At 55.5% G+C, this 19,274-nt stretch overlaps 6 protein-coding genes across 6 annotated transcripts; 2 read left to right on the top strand and 4 right to left on the bottom strand.

Moving 5' to 3' along the window:
* Positions 1 to 3,277: 3,277 nt before the first annotated feature.
* Positions 3,278 to 4,090, bottom strand: SLS55_006180 (uncharacterized protein; the record flags this gene model as incomplete). Its single annotated transcript, XM_066777613.1, has 2 exons — positions 3,278 to 3,294; positions 3,529 to 4,090. 2 exons carry the CDS (start codon positions 4,088 to 4,090, stop codon positions 3,278 to 3,280), a joined length of 579 nt encoding a protein of 192 aa, XP_066631708.1.
* A 592-nt stretch (positions 4,091 to 4,682) lies between these two features.
* Positions 4,683 to 7,118, bottom strand: SLS55_006179 (uncharacterized protein; the record flags this gene model as incomplete). The annotated part of the gene is made up of 1 exon (XM_066777612.1): positions 4,683 to 7,118. The coding sequence occupies one exon, from the start codon at positions 7,116 to 7,118 to the stop codon at positions 4,683 to 4,685; it is 2,436 nt and encodes an 811-aa protein (XP_066631707.1).
* Positions 7,119 to 8,789: 1,671 nt separating this feature from the next.
* Positions 8,790 to 9,746, top strand: RCF2 (Replication factor C, subunit RFC4; the record flags this gene model as incomplete). Its single annotated transcript, XM_066777611.1, has 4 exons — positions 8,790 to 8,830; positions 8,931 to 9,082; positions 9,144 to 9,590; positions 9,649 to 9,746. The coding sequence occupies 4 exons, from the start codon at positions 8,790 to 8,792 to the stop codon at positions 9,744 to 9,746; spliced, it is 738 nt and encodes a 245-aa protein (XP_066631706.1).
* A 672-nt stretch (positions 9,747 to 10,418) lies between these two features.
* Positions 10,419 to 11,453, bottom strand: SLS55_006177 (uncharacterized protein; the record flags this gene model as incomplete). The annotated part of the gene is made up of 1 exon (XM_066777610.1): positions 10,419 to 11,453. The coding sequence occupies one exon, from the start codon at positions 11,451 to 11,453 to the stop codon at positions 10,419 to 10,421; it is 1,035 nt and encodes a 344-aa protein (XP_066631705.1).
* Positions 11,454 to 13,088: 1,635 nt separating this feature from the next.
* Positions 13,089 to 15,967, bottom strand: alp4 (gamma tubulin complex Spc97/GCP2 subunit Alp4; the record flags this gene model as incomplete). The annotated part of the gene is made up of 3 exons (XM_066777609.1): positions 13,089 to 13,457; positions 13,524 to 15,592; positions 15,637 to 15,967. 3 exons carry the CDS (start codon positions 15,965 to 15,967, stop codon positions 13,089 to 13,091), a joined length of 2,769 nt encoding a protein of 922 aa, XP_066631704.1.
* Positions 15,968 to 17,033: 1,066 nt separating this feature from the next.
* On the top strand, positions 17,034 to 18,031 carry SLS55_006175 (uncharacterized protein; the record flags this gene model as incomplete). Its single annotated transcript, XM_066777608.1, has 2 exons — positions 17,034 to 17,037; positions 17,274 to 18,031. 2 exons carry the CDS (start codon positions 17,034 to 17,036, stop codon positions 18,029 to 18,031), a joined length of 762 nt encoding a protein of 253 aa, XP_066631703.1.
* Positions 18,032 to 19,274: the final 1,243 nt, after the last annotated feature.

Here is a 19,274-nt window from a genome sequence, read left to right as displayed (position 1 = left end):
TGCAATACTTCGTGGACTCATCTACCAACTGTGCACCGACGAGGATGACGAAAATCTCTGGACGAGTTTCAAAAACAGTCTTCACAATCGATCGGAATCCCCCGAAAGTAGCTTGACCAATATCCGCTTCCTAGCCGCGACACTGCGAGATCTCCTTATGCGCTCCACAGCATACCGGATCATCATACTGGTTGATGGTCTCGACCAATGCGATAAGGATTCTCGAACGAATTTCCTTCGCATTCTCCGGGGCTTCCTTGACGATCGAAGGCTCACAAACAAGCTGAAAGCAATTGTGAGCTGCCGACAAATCGATGTCGTTGGTGTGTTTCTTTGCCCACCGGTCAACAGAGACGATGAATTTCCGCGGCCACGGTTGGAAGATCAGTGCATCGAAATGGATCATGCCAGCATCAAAGAAGACCTTGACCGTTACATTTGGGCACAGGTAAAGATAATATCGAAAAAGAATCACCACCCGGAACGCCTGCAGACCAACATTCAAGAAGCTCTGCTCGGTGACTCTGGGGGAACATTTCTGTGGACACACATGGTCATCCGAAGACTAGATCCACTCAAAGACAGCACAGAGGTTGGGGAAACTCTCCGCTCCTTACCTCAGGGGCTCTTCGATCTGTACGACGACATACTGAGCCGAATTCCCCAGAAAGATATGGATAAAACGCGTTTCATTCTACAGCTTTTGTCAGCTGCTCGGCGGCCGATGACCGAGGATGAAGTTTTATCTTGCTACTGCCTCACTTTGGGAAGATTGGAACGACGTTCATCAACACCGGAAGATGTCATTGACTATCGCTCCGACCTTGTCCATCTCGATCAGACGTCCAGGAGGCTATCTTTCATTCACCACACTGTCCAAGAGTACTTGAGCGAAAGAACTTATTCTCACCACAGTCGAACTGACGGAACTACAATTCGAGAATCTTGGCATATAGACCCCGTCACTTCCAACCACTTGCTATTCCGGATATGTTTCAACGCATTACGAAATGGGCCCACCGATGCCCTGAAAAAAAGCACAGCGAATGAGGGTCCGGCAGTCAAAGCCGTCGCTGAATACTCGGCGAAGAATCTGGGAGAGCACATCCGGAGAGCTATTGAGCCTGTCACCGAAACTATCAAATCCTCCGAGCAGGCTCTCACCACGTCGGCCTACCTTCTAAACCTTCTGCTGGAGATCTTCTCAGGCCTCGTCGATCCACACAGTGGGGATCTTGCCGAGCTGCTCATAAAATGTGGTGCTAATGTAAATCCTTCCAACGAAACAAATCAGACGCCTCTCACCATTGCTGCCAAAACAAACAACGCACCAGTAGCCACAGTCCTGATCGAAAATGGAGCAGACTTCCAGAGAGAAGATACTCAACACCACACGCCACTGGATTTGTCGTTTGATACCATGTCTTGGGAAGTCTCTGAAGTACTTCTGCGCAACATCTCGAAGAATGGCCAACATCAGGATGACCATACACTTCTGTTATCGGCGCTTGCTCCGGATGCATCCGGCCTAGAGTACATCCACGCTGAGGCATCCGACAGCTCCTTCCAAGTGAATGGCAGCACGCTGCTCTTATCGCCGACATCAGATGAGAATGTGAAACCCATGACGAATTGGACCTGGTACAGAGACATCTCTGCTCGAGACTCGGCACAATCTGCCAACGGCAATCTACTTGATATGCCGAGGAGAGATCAAGTCAGCGGGATGTCGTGTTGGACGGTGGATCAACTCATCCGCCATACAGAAAGGATTGATCATTACGACGACTCTAACCGGAGAACGGCCCTCTCTTATGCCGCAGAAAGTGGTCTGCTCGCGGTTGTCAATCGGCTCTTGGGGAAGAACGCTGATCCAAATATCGAGGATGCTCAAGGTGTCACTCCTTTGATGTGGGCGTCCAGAAGTTGCAAGCGCGACCGGTCAATATTCGAAAACATAAGTGTGCACGACAACGCAAAAATGATACTCGGCAACATTCTAATCGTTGAAGACGCCAGAGAAGCCCTCAAGTGTCTTGTCAACCTTCATAACCAGAGGATGGGGATCATATACTCACTTCTGCTAGAGGGCGCTCGCGTCAACGAAAGGGACAGATACGGGAATACCGCGCTCCATTACGCAATTGAGAGCAGAGTCGAAGATGTTGTCAACTTGCTCATCAGGAGAGGAGCTACAATGGAAGGCTTAGGACCTAGGTCACAACAATTCGAATCAAGCCCAACGCCTCAATCTTCTGGTCCTAGTATCTCATCGCCTACCACAGGAGCCTCGGCGGATTCTCCTGAACTCAAAGATTTCTGGTTCCCTTCAACCCATGAAGATGCTCTCAGCGCTCGTGAGGCCTTGAAGGCCAGGCTGACAGTGGACACCTCATCGGATGCTCTTCTGACGGCATCATGGATTCCGGAAGATCTGTTTCACTTGTGGCAGCTTCTCCTATACATGCCAGAGTGTTATTTCAAGAATGTTTCTCTGCACGGGGAGTCAGAAGCTTGGTGTGGAAACATTGTCGTGGTAAAAAAACAACCCGGAAGAAATGAGAAGAACTTTGCTATCTCCTCCGGCATGATCGGCCAACGTCATTTTTGGGACAGTAGTATTCATATTCACGACAAATCTGTCGTCAAATTTCCCGCATTCTATGCTGGAGCAGTCCCGACCATCGTTGAAGAACATTTGGAAAGAAGAGCGGATACGATGGCAGAACTGCGAAAAAGGCAGGAAAGACGGGTAAGCACTCTGCCCATTGTGCGCTTGGCATTCAATTAACTGTTTAGGAGCCAATCGCATGAGCAATCATGGCTGAGTTGAGGGATGCACTCAAGGGTCATGATTGAACAGCCCAGTGCAAGGCCATAACAACCTCGATGCGTGGATTCTGAGGTTGAAGAGGGAGTTCGTGCCTCACGGTTTCTTTGAAATTTAGTTTTGTCACGCTGTTTCCAAGTCAAACACTGCATTTCGGTAAAAAGGTATAGTTCATTATAAGGAAATATGATCAATTTGGCTTCGCTTTCTCATCTGGTCCGCGCAGGTCAGATTTTGCTCGTCTTGCTTTCGTTTTGAAGAGCCTTCTGGAATTCCTCCCCCTCACATTTGACTATCCTTTCCTGTTCCTGACCGCTTCCAAAAGAAAATCCGGCTCATGATTGGCGACGATCCTGTTTCCTTCATGGCCAGTGGAACCAGGGTGCCAGATATTGCTGAATGTGTGGGATGTTACCGGGAGACAATGGCCGTTCAGTCCCACAGCCTCTATATGGTCACCTGATCTAACAATTGCTCTATCATGAATGTGACTGCTGTAACGATGACCATGAACCTGCTGTGCTTGGGCAGAAGAGCTCTCCGTGGAGGAACTTGTGGTGGATTGGTTCCCAACAGAGGCGCTTTCGATGGGAAGCCCTGAACTGTTACCTCCTCCCTCGTACGGTACCATGGCTCCGTTTCTTCCGTCTCCTTGAAACAGTCAATTTTTGACCGAAAAAATGGCAGTAAGAACTTACTGGTCTGTTGCATCGGGTTCTGAACAGCGTCCCGTTCCTCCACACACATAATCTCGCCCGGATGTTGTTCCCCGTGCAGCTGTCTCGCAATGGCGTCCTTCAGATCGCTAGTCAAAGTGACGTGCTGTACCTGAATGCGAAGGGCTAATTCAGCTTGAACTGAGTTCAGACGTGCTTGAAGCCCGAGGAGCTCTCTGTCATCCGAAGCGCCAGAGAGGAAGATTCGCAAGTATCTCCGAGGAGCGCGCTTGCTTTGAAGTCGATCACGGTTTTCCAAGTTCCCACGTATGTCCTCGGTGGTTTTGGAAATAGATCTGAGCTGTTCTGCGATGCTGTCGGTTTGTAGGCCTTCGGTGTCTTTGATCGCCTGTAAGGTTTTCAACAGGTCGTCGAGCTGTGTTCGTCCTGTCGCTATGCTCTTCGGCAGATCTTTGAAATTGTTGTACGCCTGCTGGATCTGCTGGATGAAGCGGATGCAAATAGATGCGAGCTCGACTACGTTGACTGCAAGACCGAATTCAGCCTGGTCCTGAAGAATCAGTATGGTGGTCCACGCAGTCATTATGCTCTTATTTGAAACTTACCATCACTTGAGGAATGAGAATGCTGTTGATTTCATTGCGCAATCGCAGGGGGCTGAAGTACGTCTGACCTAGCTCTCCCACAGAAAAGGCTGGGGGGTTACAGCTTTAAGTTGCCGTGTTGCTTTTAAAATGCGGCTGTGCTGGAAGACTAAGAGGCATATGCCAGGTGGACACGTATTGCAGCCTAAGAACCGTGAAAGTAACCGGTGAGGGCTGACTGCAAAGCTGCAGTCAGCAGATGAGACGCCTATGTGCATCGACCCCGCCCCTTTAGCCCCAATTGAACGTTATCGTTGGTCGTACAAGGCTGCGCACGAACGAATAGATCCAGAACACGGGTGTAAGCTGCCTCGGCTACGTAGCGAAGGCTTGGGACAGGTGATACAAGGCGTTTCCGGCATGAGCGACGCCCAGTAACCATGAATGCTGCACCATCCCAAGAAATTTCAACGCCTCGCCACTATACAATTCGTCTGGTGTGTGATCAGCCTACCTTCACTGTCAGTCTTCTGAAAAACCGTGTCCGTTGTGGAACGTATCGCATTCTCGCGTATCAACTACTCAAGCATGCTATCGAAACCATTCGTCAAACTGCTCCAAAAGCGCTCTCGCATTTTGTTCAGGTCTATCACCATCCGAACCGAAGCGAAACTGCAGCGCTTGGCCCCCCCTGCTCGTATCAACGCCCACTTTCCACCTGTCCCTTTCCAACGGGAATGCAACCGTGCCGATAAACCGGCATACGACATGCCCACCTCTCTGCCTTCCCATGATAAAATCGGGAGCAGCGCTGACCACGGACGCGAGCAGAAAGTAGGCCGGCGGTGAGACCACGCCTGCCTCGCCTCCATCCGCAAGTAACACGCAATTCTGCCATCGCTTGAGAGCTTCAGAGATGGAAATTTTGACTCCCGCATCGTCGCTTTGCGGGATGACATAGTCGCAGTCGTCGCGCTCGAGAATTTGATGGCGGAGGTAAAGCACGAGCTCGCCGCGAGACAGCGCCGCGGGATCCGAAGTCGTCGTCTGTCTCCGCGGCCCAACAGCCACGATGTCGTACAGACACGACAGACACCATGACCAGGGGCCGGACGAGCAGATGGTCGGCTCCTTGTGGAATAGAATGGACCTCGGGATGTGCGCTGCGAACCTTGCGATGATCTGTTTCGTGATCGCGGCGGAATCCAACGACTCGTCCAGCTCTTCGAGGCCTAGGAGGCCTGCGATGACCATCTCGTCCTTCTTTCGGGACGTCGTTCGCGTTGCTATGACGTCGGTGAGGTTTTTGAAATCGTTGATGAGGCCGCTCTTGCGTATCTTCGTTGACCGTGTGTTGGATTCGCTCGGTCTCTCGTTTTCGTGTCGGAATTCGCGGAACTTCGTGATGATGTGTTGGGCGTTGCGGACACCGAGGTGGCAAAGGTGCTTTGCCGAAGGCAGGACATCCTTGTCCAAGTCCTTGATTAGAGGTGGTCCATTGGGGAAATCTGGGTCCTTGAAGAGGACTTTGACATGCCTTGATATACAGAGCTCGATTGCAGTCCAGCCACGCGTGAACCAGTCCGAGAGAAACAGCGCAACACAAGGACTTCCGTCCTCTCTCCATTCGAAGTTCACCAGAGAAGCGTCGTGGACCACCGTAAACGCGGCATTCTCATAGTCAGAGTTCATCCTGAGAATGGCTGTCTTCCTGGCGTCATCATCCTCAGGCACGCATATCGTGTCCCACCATATACCTTTGCAGCTAAGCCTCTCGGATACGTCTGCAAAATAGTCGAAAAGGCAACGGTTTACAGTCCCGGGAGTTTTCAGTCCGACTCCCGTTCCATCTGACCACACGTGGGATATGGCAACGTAAGGAGATTCCTGCATCTTGTCGGAATCGATCAAAGAGGTATGCCCTGTAATACGATATTTTGGTCCGCTCGACCAAACAGTAGGGCCGCCGGTACGGAGAGAACGAACCAGCTGCTCTTGTGGAAACTCAGTTTCGCCGCACAACGCGCCACGGCACCTGTGCAGCTGCTGAACACCGGTGCTCTCCAGCTTGCTGATTTTGCAAAAGTCAGTGTTGCACTCTCCATGTTTCTCACTGCCCAAAGCACGCTTCAAGTGGTCTTTCTGGCGAACCATCTGCACAATGGGCGGCAGATCCACCTCCCCTCTCAAACTGAGCCTGGACGCGTTCCCCAGCCTCCACGGGCAGATGCCCATACCGACCGCCTCACCCACAGCTTCAACCGCAGCAGCGTGGTGCAACACGCGCATCGCCTGCGACTGCTCATCCCGACTCGCCGAATCGCGGACGAACCCCCAAAAGCGGCCGTCGACCTGGGTATGCAGCACCCAAGCGAAGATGCTGCGGATGCCCACGACATCGATGCAGTACCACAGCCGGTCCCTGCCGCCGCCGCCTTCATCAAAGTCGCGCAAGATCTTGTCGAGCCGCGTCTCGCAGACCCAAAACGGACACGTCTTCGCCTCGGTCTCGCCGTTCGCCAGGTCGAGCGTGCAGCCGAGCAGCGCGACGAGCCACTCCCGCAAGCGGCGCCACGCGCACGGCGGCAAGACCTCGTCCAGCTGCGTCCGCCTGGCGGCGCAGGCGGCGTTGCCGCAAGGTCGGAGCTGGACGCCGCGCGCGTACTGGCTGAAGCAGAGCCGGATCGCCGCGCCGGGACAGGCGGCGAGGGTCGTGGAATCGGGGAGCCGCGCGGGAGGCTTGAGGCTCCACGGATGGAAGTATCGGCGGTTGATGCACGGGAGCGCGGAGAGCGTCTGGGCCCATCTTTTGGTGTTGTCGTGGGGGAGTGGGCCGTGGACGCCGAGCGTGCGCTGCCAGTGTTTGGAATCTTCGGACGAGAATGGCGCTTGCGCGGCAGGCATGTCCCTTTCGAAAAGGGGTATGTGTATCTCCTCAAGTGGCCCGCGATGGAGAAGGTCTTCCTCCGGATCGGCGTCCTGCGGATCCGGTGTTACCTCTATCTCGTGGTCCTGAGGCCAACACATGATACTGACGTGGATATCGAAAGCCCATTTGCGAGCTTGGACATCTTGTGCTGTGAGGAAGCTGTTGGCTCATGGGAACGGCGGGGCTGGAGTTGAAGTTGGGGGCGGAAAACAATGCTTGGCTAGTGGTGTTAATCACGTGGGTGAGTATAAACCTATCAAAGATTGAATGAGACGAGCGTCTATTTTAGTGGAGTGGTCACGTCGGTGATAGAAGAAATTGCCTACCCGTATCTGCCTGTTAAAAATTAAAAATCACCGGGTGGGTAGTTGAATACAAATCCGGACGTAAATGTACGTTTTAAATGCAAATATTTACGTCCGCATCTTCGATCAACTGCCTACACCAACTTGATAATGCAATGCTTGTGTACATAGGGTAAACGCGGGCGTGCAATTTCTTTTGTCACCCGTCGTGAAGGCATGGGTGCGGTGGAGTTGGATCTAAGGAAGCAGATGATTGGAGTAGAATGCAAGGACGGATATGCCTTTAGACGACAGATTCTCGATAAATGAAATCAGGTAATATGGACAAGTAACGAAGAGATGGAGTATTGCACACGCGCACTGATCAGCAGCCGTAAAGCCGTATGCCTTATTGGTCGGAGAAGCGCAACGCTTTGGCTGACAAAGCGTCGAGATAAGTGACATAATCTCTGCGGACTTCTGATGTGCAAGTGATGAGCAAGTGACATCGGGAGTGCATCCGGCCACACTGGGCGAGAAAAAGGCTATTACTCATCGCCGGCAAGATGATGACGATATCAATCGTGAACAAGCGTGCTGGCTGTGGAGCTCCAATGTAGATCCACGATGGTGGGCCGGAGGGCCGGAGGGCAGCAGTATAAAAGGTCGGCGACCCCTTCCTGCGGCGAGATGCGCATCGGCGTCTTCCAGACGCAGGCGGGTGAATCAGCAGCGGGCGAAAATAAGCAACCCGCAGGATTGCTAGCGCCGGGTGTCGAAGACGGAAGCTGGTTCCCCGGTTTCTACCGTAAAGAGCGGCTTGTTCGGCACGATCTGGAAGCGATTCGCAGGGCGGGAGCTATGGCCGGCGGCATCGACGATTCGGCATCATCGGCATCTCCGGCAGCCATCGCGAAGACTCGGGGCGCCTGGGCACCGTGACATGGAACACCCGTCCGCCGCAGCGACTGACTTTGTCGAGATATCGAGGCCAGCATAGCACGACCATGGCCAGTTCTGCTACGCCTGCGGTCGTGCAGGGCGTGCAGAAAGTGGAGAAACGGGGAAGCTTGTGCGGCCGGAGATAGCCAGCGCGGGATCTGAGACGGGCGGAGACCCTGGCCAACGGCGACCGCAGGAAAGGCGCCTGACATGGTGTGATATGCCTGTGCGGCCGACGCTCGGCGGGGCCCGAGATTTGTGCGTGGCCGTCGCGGCTTTGCTGAGCGAGCGCGACCGCGCCTGTCGCTGCCCTCTTTTTGCCGACGTCATGCATGCATACTTATTAGCTTTGCTCCCCGCTGCTCCCCCGACTTCCTCTCTCTCTCCCATCGCCATCCGCCCTATCTCTCCTCTCGCCCTCCTCGCCGCGAGAGCTGTCCCAATCGACCCGCCGCAACGCGTCAACGTCCATCCGCCCACAATTGAATCCGCCCGATTCTCCATTGTCCATCTTCCCAGCGCATCGCCGCATTCACCGTCACCATGAAGATTCTTACCAAGGAGGAGGAGCAGGCCCACTACAAGTGAGTGTTTCCCACGTAGCAGCAGTCGCCTTGCGATTGCTCGCATCCATTAAGTAATTCGTCGCCCGGTCCGGAGCTCGCGTGCTGACTTCGAAACCAGTGCCACGGTCAAGGGTGGTAGCCTAGGTCTCGTCGCCGGTCTGGCAGCCAGTGGCGCTGGTGTTTTCTTTGCCTCGAAGAGATACCCCATGTTCCGCCAGCTCTCGATACCTTTCCGGACCTTCCTCGTTACCTCTGGCGGTACTTTCGTCAGTACGTAGTCGATTACTCGTTCGCATCAATCACCGCCCACAGGTAGCTAATGTGTGCCTAGGTATCATTGCCGCTGATCGCGCCTCGCGCCGCTACGACATCGAGACCAACCCGGAGAAGAAGCGCCTCGAGGAGGAGGAGAAGGCCCAACAGGCGCTGCTGGAGTCTGGCAAGACATCGTTCGACAAGCTGAAGGACTGGGCCGCCGAGAACCGCTACCCCATTGTCTTCGCCGCATGGCTGGCTTCCATGGGCGGCTCCTTTGCCCTCGTCTCGCGCAACCCCTACCTCTCGGGCCAGCAGAAGCTGGTGCAAGCTCGTGTGTACGCCCAGGGTCTGACGCTCGCGGTGCTGCTGGCCAGTTTCGCCTTCGAGGCCAACGATGCGAACAAGGGCGCTGGCCGCTGGGAGACGGTCAAGGTGCTCGACCCCAACGACCCCACGCACTCGCACTACATCGAGAAGAAGATCCACCACGAGCGCTACCAGGGTGAAGATCAGTGGAAGGGTATGTCTCAGCCGAAACGGGCCGACATCACGACATGATGTGCTGACATGTGTTACAGAAATGGTCGAGGCCGAAGAGCGCAAGATGAAGGCCCGCGAAGCTGCCGCCAAGGCCCAGGTAGAGCAGGACCGCAAGGAGGGCAAGCTGAAGCACTAGATTCCTCCGTCAAACATGATTCCCGGGCCACTTTCATTACTGCGAATGTCGAATTCTCACGAAGCATCTGTTCTATCTTTGTACAGGGTACCAAAATCTACTGGTTGATTCGTGTTTCATAGAGGGAGGGTGTTGGTCCATTTTCTTTTTGGGATTGTATGGTTACTGGATTCAGGGGCGTCGGTGAGCAAGCGGTTGGTTGTGAATACATAGAAGGCGACGACTTTCTTCTAATGTTGATTCGAGCTATTTTTGGAGCACAGACTGCATTGCGTGCTAAAGTGTTACAGATGCGTTGCTGCCACATCCAATGGCCGTCCACCTTGGCTGGATTGCGTTATGGACCCTGTAAAGCGATGCACCAACCCCTGCGTCAGACTGTGTGCTGACCATGCTGCGAGCAGAGCTCCATTTAAGCTATCTGCACCGTGGTGAGTGCCTGATCTTAGCATGATGCCACCATGTTCCGACTTGCTGATCTGATACACGTACAAGTACAGTTGTGCGACGGCGTTTGATTTGCTCGCCTCTCGCTATCTCAGTCGATGCCCACCCACGACGAACACATCACGCCGTCTCGCTCCACCAGAAACGCACCAAAACAACGCAAAACGCTCGATTCACACCACTCTAGAACCGCCCATCCCTCATGATCCCCCTCCCTCGCGTCCCCTAATAATCCCGGAACGGGCACCCCTGCTCCACACTCGACGTCCTCGTCTTCTCGGCCACCAGCTCGCGGGTCAGGCGCATGAGCTGCTCGCCCAGCTCGCGATCGCCGGCCAGCTCGCTGCCGGGCTCCACAATGGCGGGCGGGCACACGTACTCGCCGCTCTTCTCCGTGGCGGTGGCGGCGTACATGGTCGACACGCAGCCCTGCATCGCGCTCTTCTTGAACGGGGCGGCGAGCAGGCTGACGCCGTAGCCGCCGAGCGGGTAGGCCTCGTGGATGTGCTCGTTGGTCTGGCGCGTGTCGACGATGCCCGGGTGCGAGGCGTTGACGAGCACGTTGGGGTGCTCGGCGCGCAGGTGCGCGGCCAGGTAGCGCGCGTACAGGATGCACGCCAGCTTGGAGCGGCCGTACTGCGCGTTGGGGCCGTAGTCCTTGTTCAGCTCGTCGAGCGAGGCGAAGGAGGTGTCCGCGGGCGCCATCTCGTGCGCGTTGCTGCCCAGGTGCACGACGCGCACGAAGCGGCCCTCGGCGGCGGTGCGCTTGAGCAGCGGCAGCAGGTGCGACGTCAGCACGCTGTGCCCGAAGTGGTTGACGGCCATGTGCATGTCGACCCCGTTGGTGGGTGCCCGTTGCGCCGTCATGATGCCGCGCCCGGCGTTGCAGATGAGGATGTCCAGCCGCGACGTGCGCGCCGCGATCTGCGTCGCCGTGTCGGCCGCCGCGTCCCAGTCGGACAGGTCGCACGGCACCCACTCGACGCGCTCCGCGACCGAATCGCCCAGCTCGTCGCGGATCGCGGCCAGCGCGTGCGAGACGATGTCGGCCGACTGCGAGATGATGAAGAGCTTGGAGATGTTGCGCGACAGCAGCGTGTGCGTGCAGCCGTAGCCGATGCCCTCGCTGCCGCCCGTCACGACGGCGACTTTGCCCGTGAGGTCGGGCACGGACGAGAGCGTGAATTGGGAGTCCTCCGGGGCGAGGGCGTGGGCCGGCCCGCCGAGGTTCTCGGCGATGGTCGTGCGGATCGTGTTCATGCTGGGGATGGGGGATGCCGGGCAGGCCGTGGTGGAGAAGGGCGCTCTTCGCTCCTGACGCCGCTGTGTGAGGTTGGAATGGGAGCGGCGGGTGGATATTGACGTGGGAAGGAGGATTGACGGGGGTGGATGGGGGAATGCTCTGCTAGAAAGCGAGGCTGGGGAAAGACGCCTGAGACAAGACGACAAAGATGCTGAGGAGGTCATTTTTCTACTTTCGCGAATAGGATGCCACCGTGGAAGTGCAGCGCACTGATTCCCTCCCCCCGGCCCCCGCGTTTATCACTTGCCAGGATTTTAGCCATTGCATGCTGAAAGGATGGCATGACGCCGTCGAATGGCATTCTCCCCAATGGTGATGTCAATTCTCGAGGGGCCTGGGCTATGGTAAAGGGCGGGATGACGCATGGAACGGCTGCTTTGGGTCATGGCCTACGGAGTGACGCCGATGGCTCGGCCAATGACGACTGGCGGCGGCAGATGCGCACCTGGGGCACCCGGCGCTAAACCGATCGACGCCTGGGTATGACCCTGTCAGCCTGCCTGTGCAGTACTCTCCTGCCAACCACACCTTTTCCCCCCCTCCGGCTTTTTCTCCTGTACGTTTAGCGGCAACCTTAACCTCTGCACATGTCCCCGTCAGCTTTGTGATCATACCCCTCTTCCCTTCCCCCGCTATCATCGCGGCGTCGCAGCAGCAGCATGTCCTCCAGCCTTCGTATCATCGTCGTCGCCAGCTAGCGTGGACGGTGATGTTAGAGAATGTGCATGGGGATTTGTTCGGGTCAGAATTGGTAGAATCGGCGAATCCAAGGAATTAGGGATGGTAACTGTCTGGTTAGGGAGCAACCCATGCGAACCGAAACCAATATTGTAGCTCGTTCCAATCGCTATTGATTTCCGGTACTGTCAAAATCATCACCTTATATCGTCGCATGGATTGGAATCAACAGACCTGATGCCATCTATGCGAACCTCCCTTAGCGAAGCGAAGCGTAGCCGGTGCTTACTGCTGGTGGTGGTATTCGCTCGCTGCCGGCGGTGGTATTGATAGAAGCCGTGGAAACGCGAGAACGCGAGATCACGTTACCCTAGAAATATATCTAGCTAATGAATGGTCTAGGATCCCGCCAAGGCCCCTGCCCTTTGACCAAAGGAATCCAAATGCGACGCCGAGGTTTTACGGATGGCTCCAATCTTGAACGTAATTCCCAGCTACGCTACGGTCGGCGCACCTGCCGCTTCGCTTCGCTGAGGATGAGACACCGGGAACTAACATCCTTGGTGGCATTCTATTAATGATATATATCTTTTGCCTTTCTTCGTAGACGCATAGGCACATTATACAGCAGTGATATCACGTATTTCGTGGCAGGATGATGAGATGATTTGTTCATACTTCCATTCATTTGCTCGTCCAATCGTGCGCAAATTCGTCAGATTCATGGGGAGTATTAAGGCTACAGACTTAGCGCGGGAAATCCCTTCTCCAAGGACTTCGAACTTTTGCCGGTGATATGCTGCGGTTTAGGCCCAACCTCGTTCGAAGGATCCAAGACGCCTACATCAGATATCTGTCGCTCGCAGTCTGCTGCGAAAATCGCGCCGTACTCTTTCCTCCACAGCCTCAAGTCATCAATACACCGTCTCCCCCTTAACATTGACTCCCAAGCCCAACCCCTCGCTCGCCGCGCTCAACCTCGCGCACAAGCTCAAGAACACGACCGTCTCCGTCGCGGCGTAGTAGTTCAGCGTGTCCAGCAGAATCCGCAGATGCTTCGTGAAGTTGTCTTCATACTTCTGTAGAAGGTCGATCATCTTGCCGAGCTTGCTCGGATCGAAGGCGAAGGAGCGGGCCGACGATCCTTTATCGGTTCCGGTGGAGGCGGACGGGTTGTTATTGTTACCGGCGGCAAGGTCGGCGTCGGCCGAGACTAGGTAACGCGAGAGCGAGGAGGTGTAGTTGGCGAACATGGTGCAGGTGTTGAGGATTTTGGAGTTGATCTATGGAAGGAATGTTCCGTTAGCACCGATCCGTAGGTATGCTTTTTGAAGGTGATAGAACTTTACCTTGAGGAGCTTCGCGTTGGTAAGCATGCACTCCTTCAAGCATGTAGCCAGGAAATCAACGTGATCCTGCATCAGCTCGTCTACTGTCCGTTTGACCTGGGGTCCGCCTCCGCCAGACGGGTCACCGCCTCCCTCAGCTGCAGCTGATGTTGCTATGGGGTCTATCGATTCTGTCGATTGGGCGACATCTGCGTTCTCTGCCGCGTCGCCCTGGCTGACGGCGTTGAGCCGCGACATCATGCTCGACCAGTTTGGCTCAATGACTTCGGCTGTGCTGTAGTAGAGCAGCTGCTGAACGAAGACCAGCATGCGTGCGCGCAACGTGAAGGCCTTGCGTTTCCACATCTCAATCTTCGGGTTCGATGACCGGTGCTTCCAGCTACGGACCTTCGAGTGCTCCGACCAACTTCCAACGAGTAGCGTCTCGAGATGGCGTAGTGACAGGAGGTAGCGGAAGAGCAGTTGGTATCTCGTCAAGGTGACACGGCTAACAACAAGGGATAAGGGGAATGGCATGGCGTAGTCGAGAACCAACGCGTCGAAACCAATGATGTCTTTGTCATCGGTGATGGTCGCACTTTGCGCTGCGGGAACGTAGTTTGAGAAGCTGCCTGTTGCGGCATCTTGGTCCAAACCAGTCACCGTAACGATTTTCATAAGCCAGTTTGTCAGGCCAATCTCGTTCATTTGGACTTTGACATCCTCCTTGTAGGGATCCTCTGCTGCCACACTTCCAGGCTGACGCAGAACGATATCCAACAGGGATTGGAGTTTGCCAATATTGACGACTTTAGCTGGCTTCTTGAGCTCCGAAGTGCCAAGTTCGAGGAAGTAGGAAAAGAAGTCGGATCTGTCGAGGAAGAAGTAGTGCTTGAGAGAGCGAAGGCGGGCAGGTAGTGCGTGCGTTGTGAGGAGTAGGTGGAGCAGAGATGAATTTGCGTAGGCGTAGGCGCTGTTAACGTTTTCAAGGAAGCGCGGGTCGTCGAAGGTGGTCGGTACGTCTTGCACCCTTTTGCTAACGTCGACACCACCGCACTCCCGCACCACATTCAGATATTTGCCCGCAAGCAGCACCTTATCCTTTACGCCCTCCAGCTGTGGTGGAACAAGGCTGTCCCGGATCGTGTAGCGTTTCTCCCAGTACTCATCCGTGTAGTCCTGATCAAGCCTCTCGCGCTTGATGCTCTTTTGTTCTTTGATGAGGAATTCGGCGTGCGGATCCTTGATTGATCCATGGTGGAGCCATTCGTTAAGCATTGTCATGTACGGACGGCTCGCTTCGCGTAGTAATGTCGTGAGCAGTGTTCTTGCGGCCGGGTCTCCAGACATCGACGCTAAACGTTTTGATATTAAGCCCAGTACACTTCCGCCCTTACAAACCTTCTTGCTTCCTATCGAGCCTTGTGCAATGTTTCCGCCCTCTCGGAGAGATTCAAGGATATCTTCTAAATTCTCCGTCTCGTCGAGATCGTCGTCGTTTTCGTCATCGAGGAGAGCATTCGCTTTCAAAACCTCAATGCCCATGGTGTAAAGCTGGTACAACATATGGCTTGTTGGTTTGGTGTGCAAATTTAGGAGATGGAGAGTGAAGGTCGGATTGGTGAGCATCTGGTGCTCCAACTGGGCCATGAGCACCAGATAGTCCTTCAGCAGCTTCCGGACAACTGCACACAGAGCGTGGTTGACCGCGCCGTACTCATCCCTGCTTTGGACCTCGATGAAAGCCTCGAGCGCCGAGTAGTGCGTCGCCATCTTCAACATTGACGTTGTCAGATCGCGCAAGCTAGGGTCCAGCCCGGGAGCTATTCTGAATGAAGGACCCATGAGGCGGCTCTTCTCCTCTGAAGGGTTGTGCGTGGCGGCGAATCGGATGTACTGGCCTTCGAAGCCCATGAAAACGAACAGGAGGTCCTCTATTATGGCAGATTCTTGGGCATCGACGGGAAGCTCGGACAATGATTGTGGTTGCAGGTCAACGGGAGCCAACGAAGCGATCTGGGGAGTGGATATGCGCGAGGCGAGCGGAGCGGTAGTGTGTGGGATGAGCGAGGCCTGTGGTCTCCAAGGTTCTGGGGAAGTTAGCAATTGCATGCGCCGATGCGACACGACATACCTCGTTCTTCCTTCTTGGGTTCGGTGGATGCTGGGGTGCTAGCTGCACTTTGCTTGCCCGGACGGCCATCCTCCCTACTCTTCCGGGATTGGGAGCGGCTCTCGGGGTGCTTCGGCGGGCCGCGCTTCACGGAAACGGATTCGCGGGTGAGCACATTGTTGCGCTCAATGCGGCGCTCAGCGGCCTTGCCTGTGGACTGCGAGCGCGAGTGGGAGTGCGAGTTGGAATGCGATTCTTGGTCGCGGGTCGAGGTCGAGGTAACGCGAGGACGAGAGGAGCTGGGGACGCGCTCGTGGCCATAGTACTTGGAGTTGGGGCGCGACGTGGACATGGTGGCGGGCGGGAGGGCTCACGCGGGTTGGGCAAGTGAGCGACGCAATGTTTGTACACGAAGAGCTGGCCGGGCAGTGATCGCGGGGAGCGCGTCGCCTAGCGCGTCGTCGTTGTGGCGCGCCTGTGGCCGTGCATCCAGCCCTACAGCCCAACACGAGCACCTCCCGCCTGCGGACTGCCTGCGGACTGCCTACGGACTGGCAGACAGACATTCACTCCAGCGAACACCCGCTGGCTGATGCGAGGCATTTTCGTCTTACTTGCAGCTCGTCGAGTCCGGCAATCCAGCTGGGCGCCATGTCTGACGTCTGCGAGCAGTGCTTTCAGCCCGGGCCCACGACTTCGCGGTGAGCGTTCAAAGGCCGTGGCCGGACGAGCGCAGTGAATGTAAGCACGTACTAGAGCAATAGGCCCGGCTGCCAGCAGCAACCTCTGTCCCTGCGTATCGAAATTGCATGCCATGCGTGCCCTGGGCCAGACTCGGAAGCAACTGCCGAGGGCTTGCGAGGAATAGAATGCGCCCAGGGCGAGTCGAAGTCCAATGTTTCCACCGTCGACACAGTGATGTGGGGACCGGCTTGTCTCCCGTCGCGGCTTCGGACTGGAACGGGACCCTGATACCGGGGCCTTGTCGGCTCCGCCTTCCAATCGTGCAGCCTCGGTCCAATGCGGCATGTGTTGCGCGCGCTCCCGCGAAGGCGACTGCGGAGAGACCATGATCCACATCTTCCCCGGCGCCACGACACGTCCCCGACCTGCTCGCTCTGCCTTCGCATGTCCGCACCATTGCTACCCCACCCGCGACCTCCGTCCTGCGCTTCATGACCCCGCGCAACACCGTCCGAGCTGAACATTGGCGCTGATATGTCCGACTCTGTGGGTATGACGCACACTGCACCTCACGCCCGTCTCCCGCACGCGACACTCGCATTCCTGACAGAGCTTCACCATCCGCAGATAGAGTCTTCAGCCATGCCCTCAATACCGTCAACAAGATCCGGATCGGCTCCGAGAAGCCGCCCTCCTCGACCCGCCTGAAGCTCTATGGCTTGTACAAACAGAGCATGGGTATGACACGACTGCCCGCGAGCCTCAACCGTCTAACACCGTGCACAGAAGGCGACGTCGATGGTATCATGGAGCGACCGGAAGGTGACGACGAACAGACAAGGAGGTCGCAAGAGAAGTGGTACATAACCCGCTAACCTCTCCCCGTGTTGCCCGCCGTCGGACAGATTATTGATCCAACGCCTTCTCTATTAGGGATGCATGGAAACAGCAGAATAGCCTTTCACGGACCGAAGCCAAGCGCCGCTACATCACGACTCTAATCGACACCATGCACAAATACGCCTCGCCGAGCCCTGACGCACGCGAGCTGGTCGCCGAGCTGGAGTTCGTCTGGGACCAGGTCAAGTCGAACGTGCCCTCGTCGTCGTCCTCGTCGCCCCACCAGACGCTGGGAATGCCCTCCTACCCCGGCCTCAACCTGTCCGGTGAGGAGCACGAGTACCCCCCACCGCAAATACAAGCCTCGCAGATGCGCATCCTGACGCCCGCCGGCGCCGGCGGCGAAGGAGCGGGAGACGACAACGACGAGTTCGTGGACGCGCAGGACTCTGGTTCCCAGCACGGCGGCGCCGACGCGGACGCGGATGCGCGGCGGCATCTCCGAGACCGGCCACCCGCCCCCGCGCGGTCTGCCAGCGACAAACAGTGGCGCCGCCGGGTCGAGCAGGCGCTGGTCAAGATGACGGCCGAAGTGGCGGCCCTGCGCGAGCAGCTCGAGTCGCGGAGTTTGTATCAGCACACGCGCCGCCGCCGCTTCCTGGCTTGGGTCGGCTGGTTTTTGTGGTTCATTGTGAAGCTGATCGCCGCCGACATGGTCATCCTCGGCATAATACTGCTGTGGATGCGTCGCAAGAAGGACCGCCGCCTCGAGGGTGCCATCCGCGTGCTGCTGGGCGATGCCGTCGTGCAGATGCAGCGCGTCGGGAGCCAGCAGGTCGCCAATATCGGCAAGATCCAGCTGCCCAAGCTGCCCGCCAAGTTGAAGAGTTAGTGATGGGATATTAATTGCTGCCGCTTTTTTTTGTAAACCGTCCCAGAGACGTTCGGGCTTGATACCACAGCATCGATCACGACCGTCACGAGTCACGACAGAACGTGGTCGAGCCAACTGTACATTCTGTTCTTCTTAATCTTCCACTGTTCTTGTTGTTGCTATCGTCTTCTCTGCCCTTTCTTACTCACACTTTGGACGAGTGATACTGGTGTGTTGAGCTGGCTCTAAAATATATTGGAATAAATAAGTCTCAAGGGCAGTTTTTATTTCGTGTACAGTAGAGTTGTACGAATGGATTTGCTCCGTCGCGATTTCCGTCTCTATCTGATCTCTGTCCATATTTTTTTTTTTTAAAAAAAAATGACCATTACATCTGCGTGTGAACACCATCTTTCTCCGGTATCTTAGATGCAAAGTCGAAGGATTCCAGCTTCCAAGAGTTAAAACCGGAAACGTCTCCGGGAAGGCTATGTCGCATCTTGCTCTGCCCTTGGGGTGCGAACGAACTGTACCGCGGGGATCAGTGGTGCATTGACATGTCACTCTGCCCGCTGGAGGAGCAAAGCAAAACCATCGATGCTACCAAGGAGCATCATGTATCTCATCTTCTAGGCATGTGTTCGGGTTTGTGGGCTCGTCGCCGATGGAGTGGAAAGCAATGGTGATACAGTGTTAGCCTTGAGTAGCACTTGCCCTACCCTTGAACCAAGCACGTGCGGCCGCCAAGCTCTGGTCTCGTCCACGAAATATTCGGCATATGTGGAAATTGTGGTGGCAGAGGCCATACAGCTGGGTGGACGTTTTGGGTAGACGTTTGACCAAAAGGTATGGCACCATCATGTCAAATAAATTGGAAAGTGATTGTTACAGTGAGCGAAGGGACAAGCTACACAAAGTTTTCATTTCTCCTCCACCTATTGGAGAAAGAGAGAAATGATAAGTAGTGCAAGTGGGAAGCAAGTGAGCCTGTTTGTCCAGTGTCCGGCGCTCAGATGGAAATCGGTGGCACTGCCTGCGTACTCCGATATTCGTTCACTAATGGACTCTTGCTACACTGGCCACATTTCGCGACAATGGAACTTGATTATTGTCAAGGAATACAAAAACTCATGCAGTCTTGAAACAGAACCGAGCTAGTAAATTGCTCACAGACCATACAGAATGCAGTGGCGGGTGGACCGTTGGACCATTGTAGAGGACCACACCCTCGTAGTAGATTATACGTAACCCATGACATCCT

The sequence above is a fragment of the Diplodia seriata genome (genome assembly GCF_021436955.1).
Source record: "Diplodia seriata strain FDS-637 chromosome Unknown scaffold_6, whole genome shotgun sequence".
Lineage (NCBI taxonomy): Eukaryota > Fungi > Ascomycota > Dothideomycetes > Botryosphaeriales > Botryosphaeriaceae > Diplodia > Diplodia seriata.
This window is presented reverse-complemented; position numbering and strand designations above follow the sequence as displayed.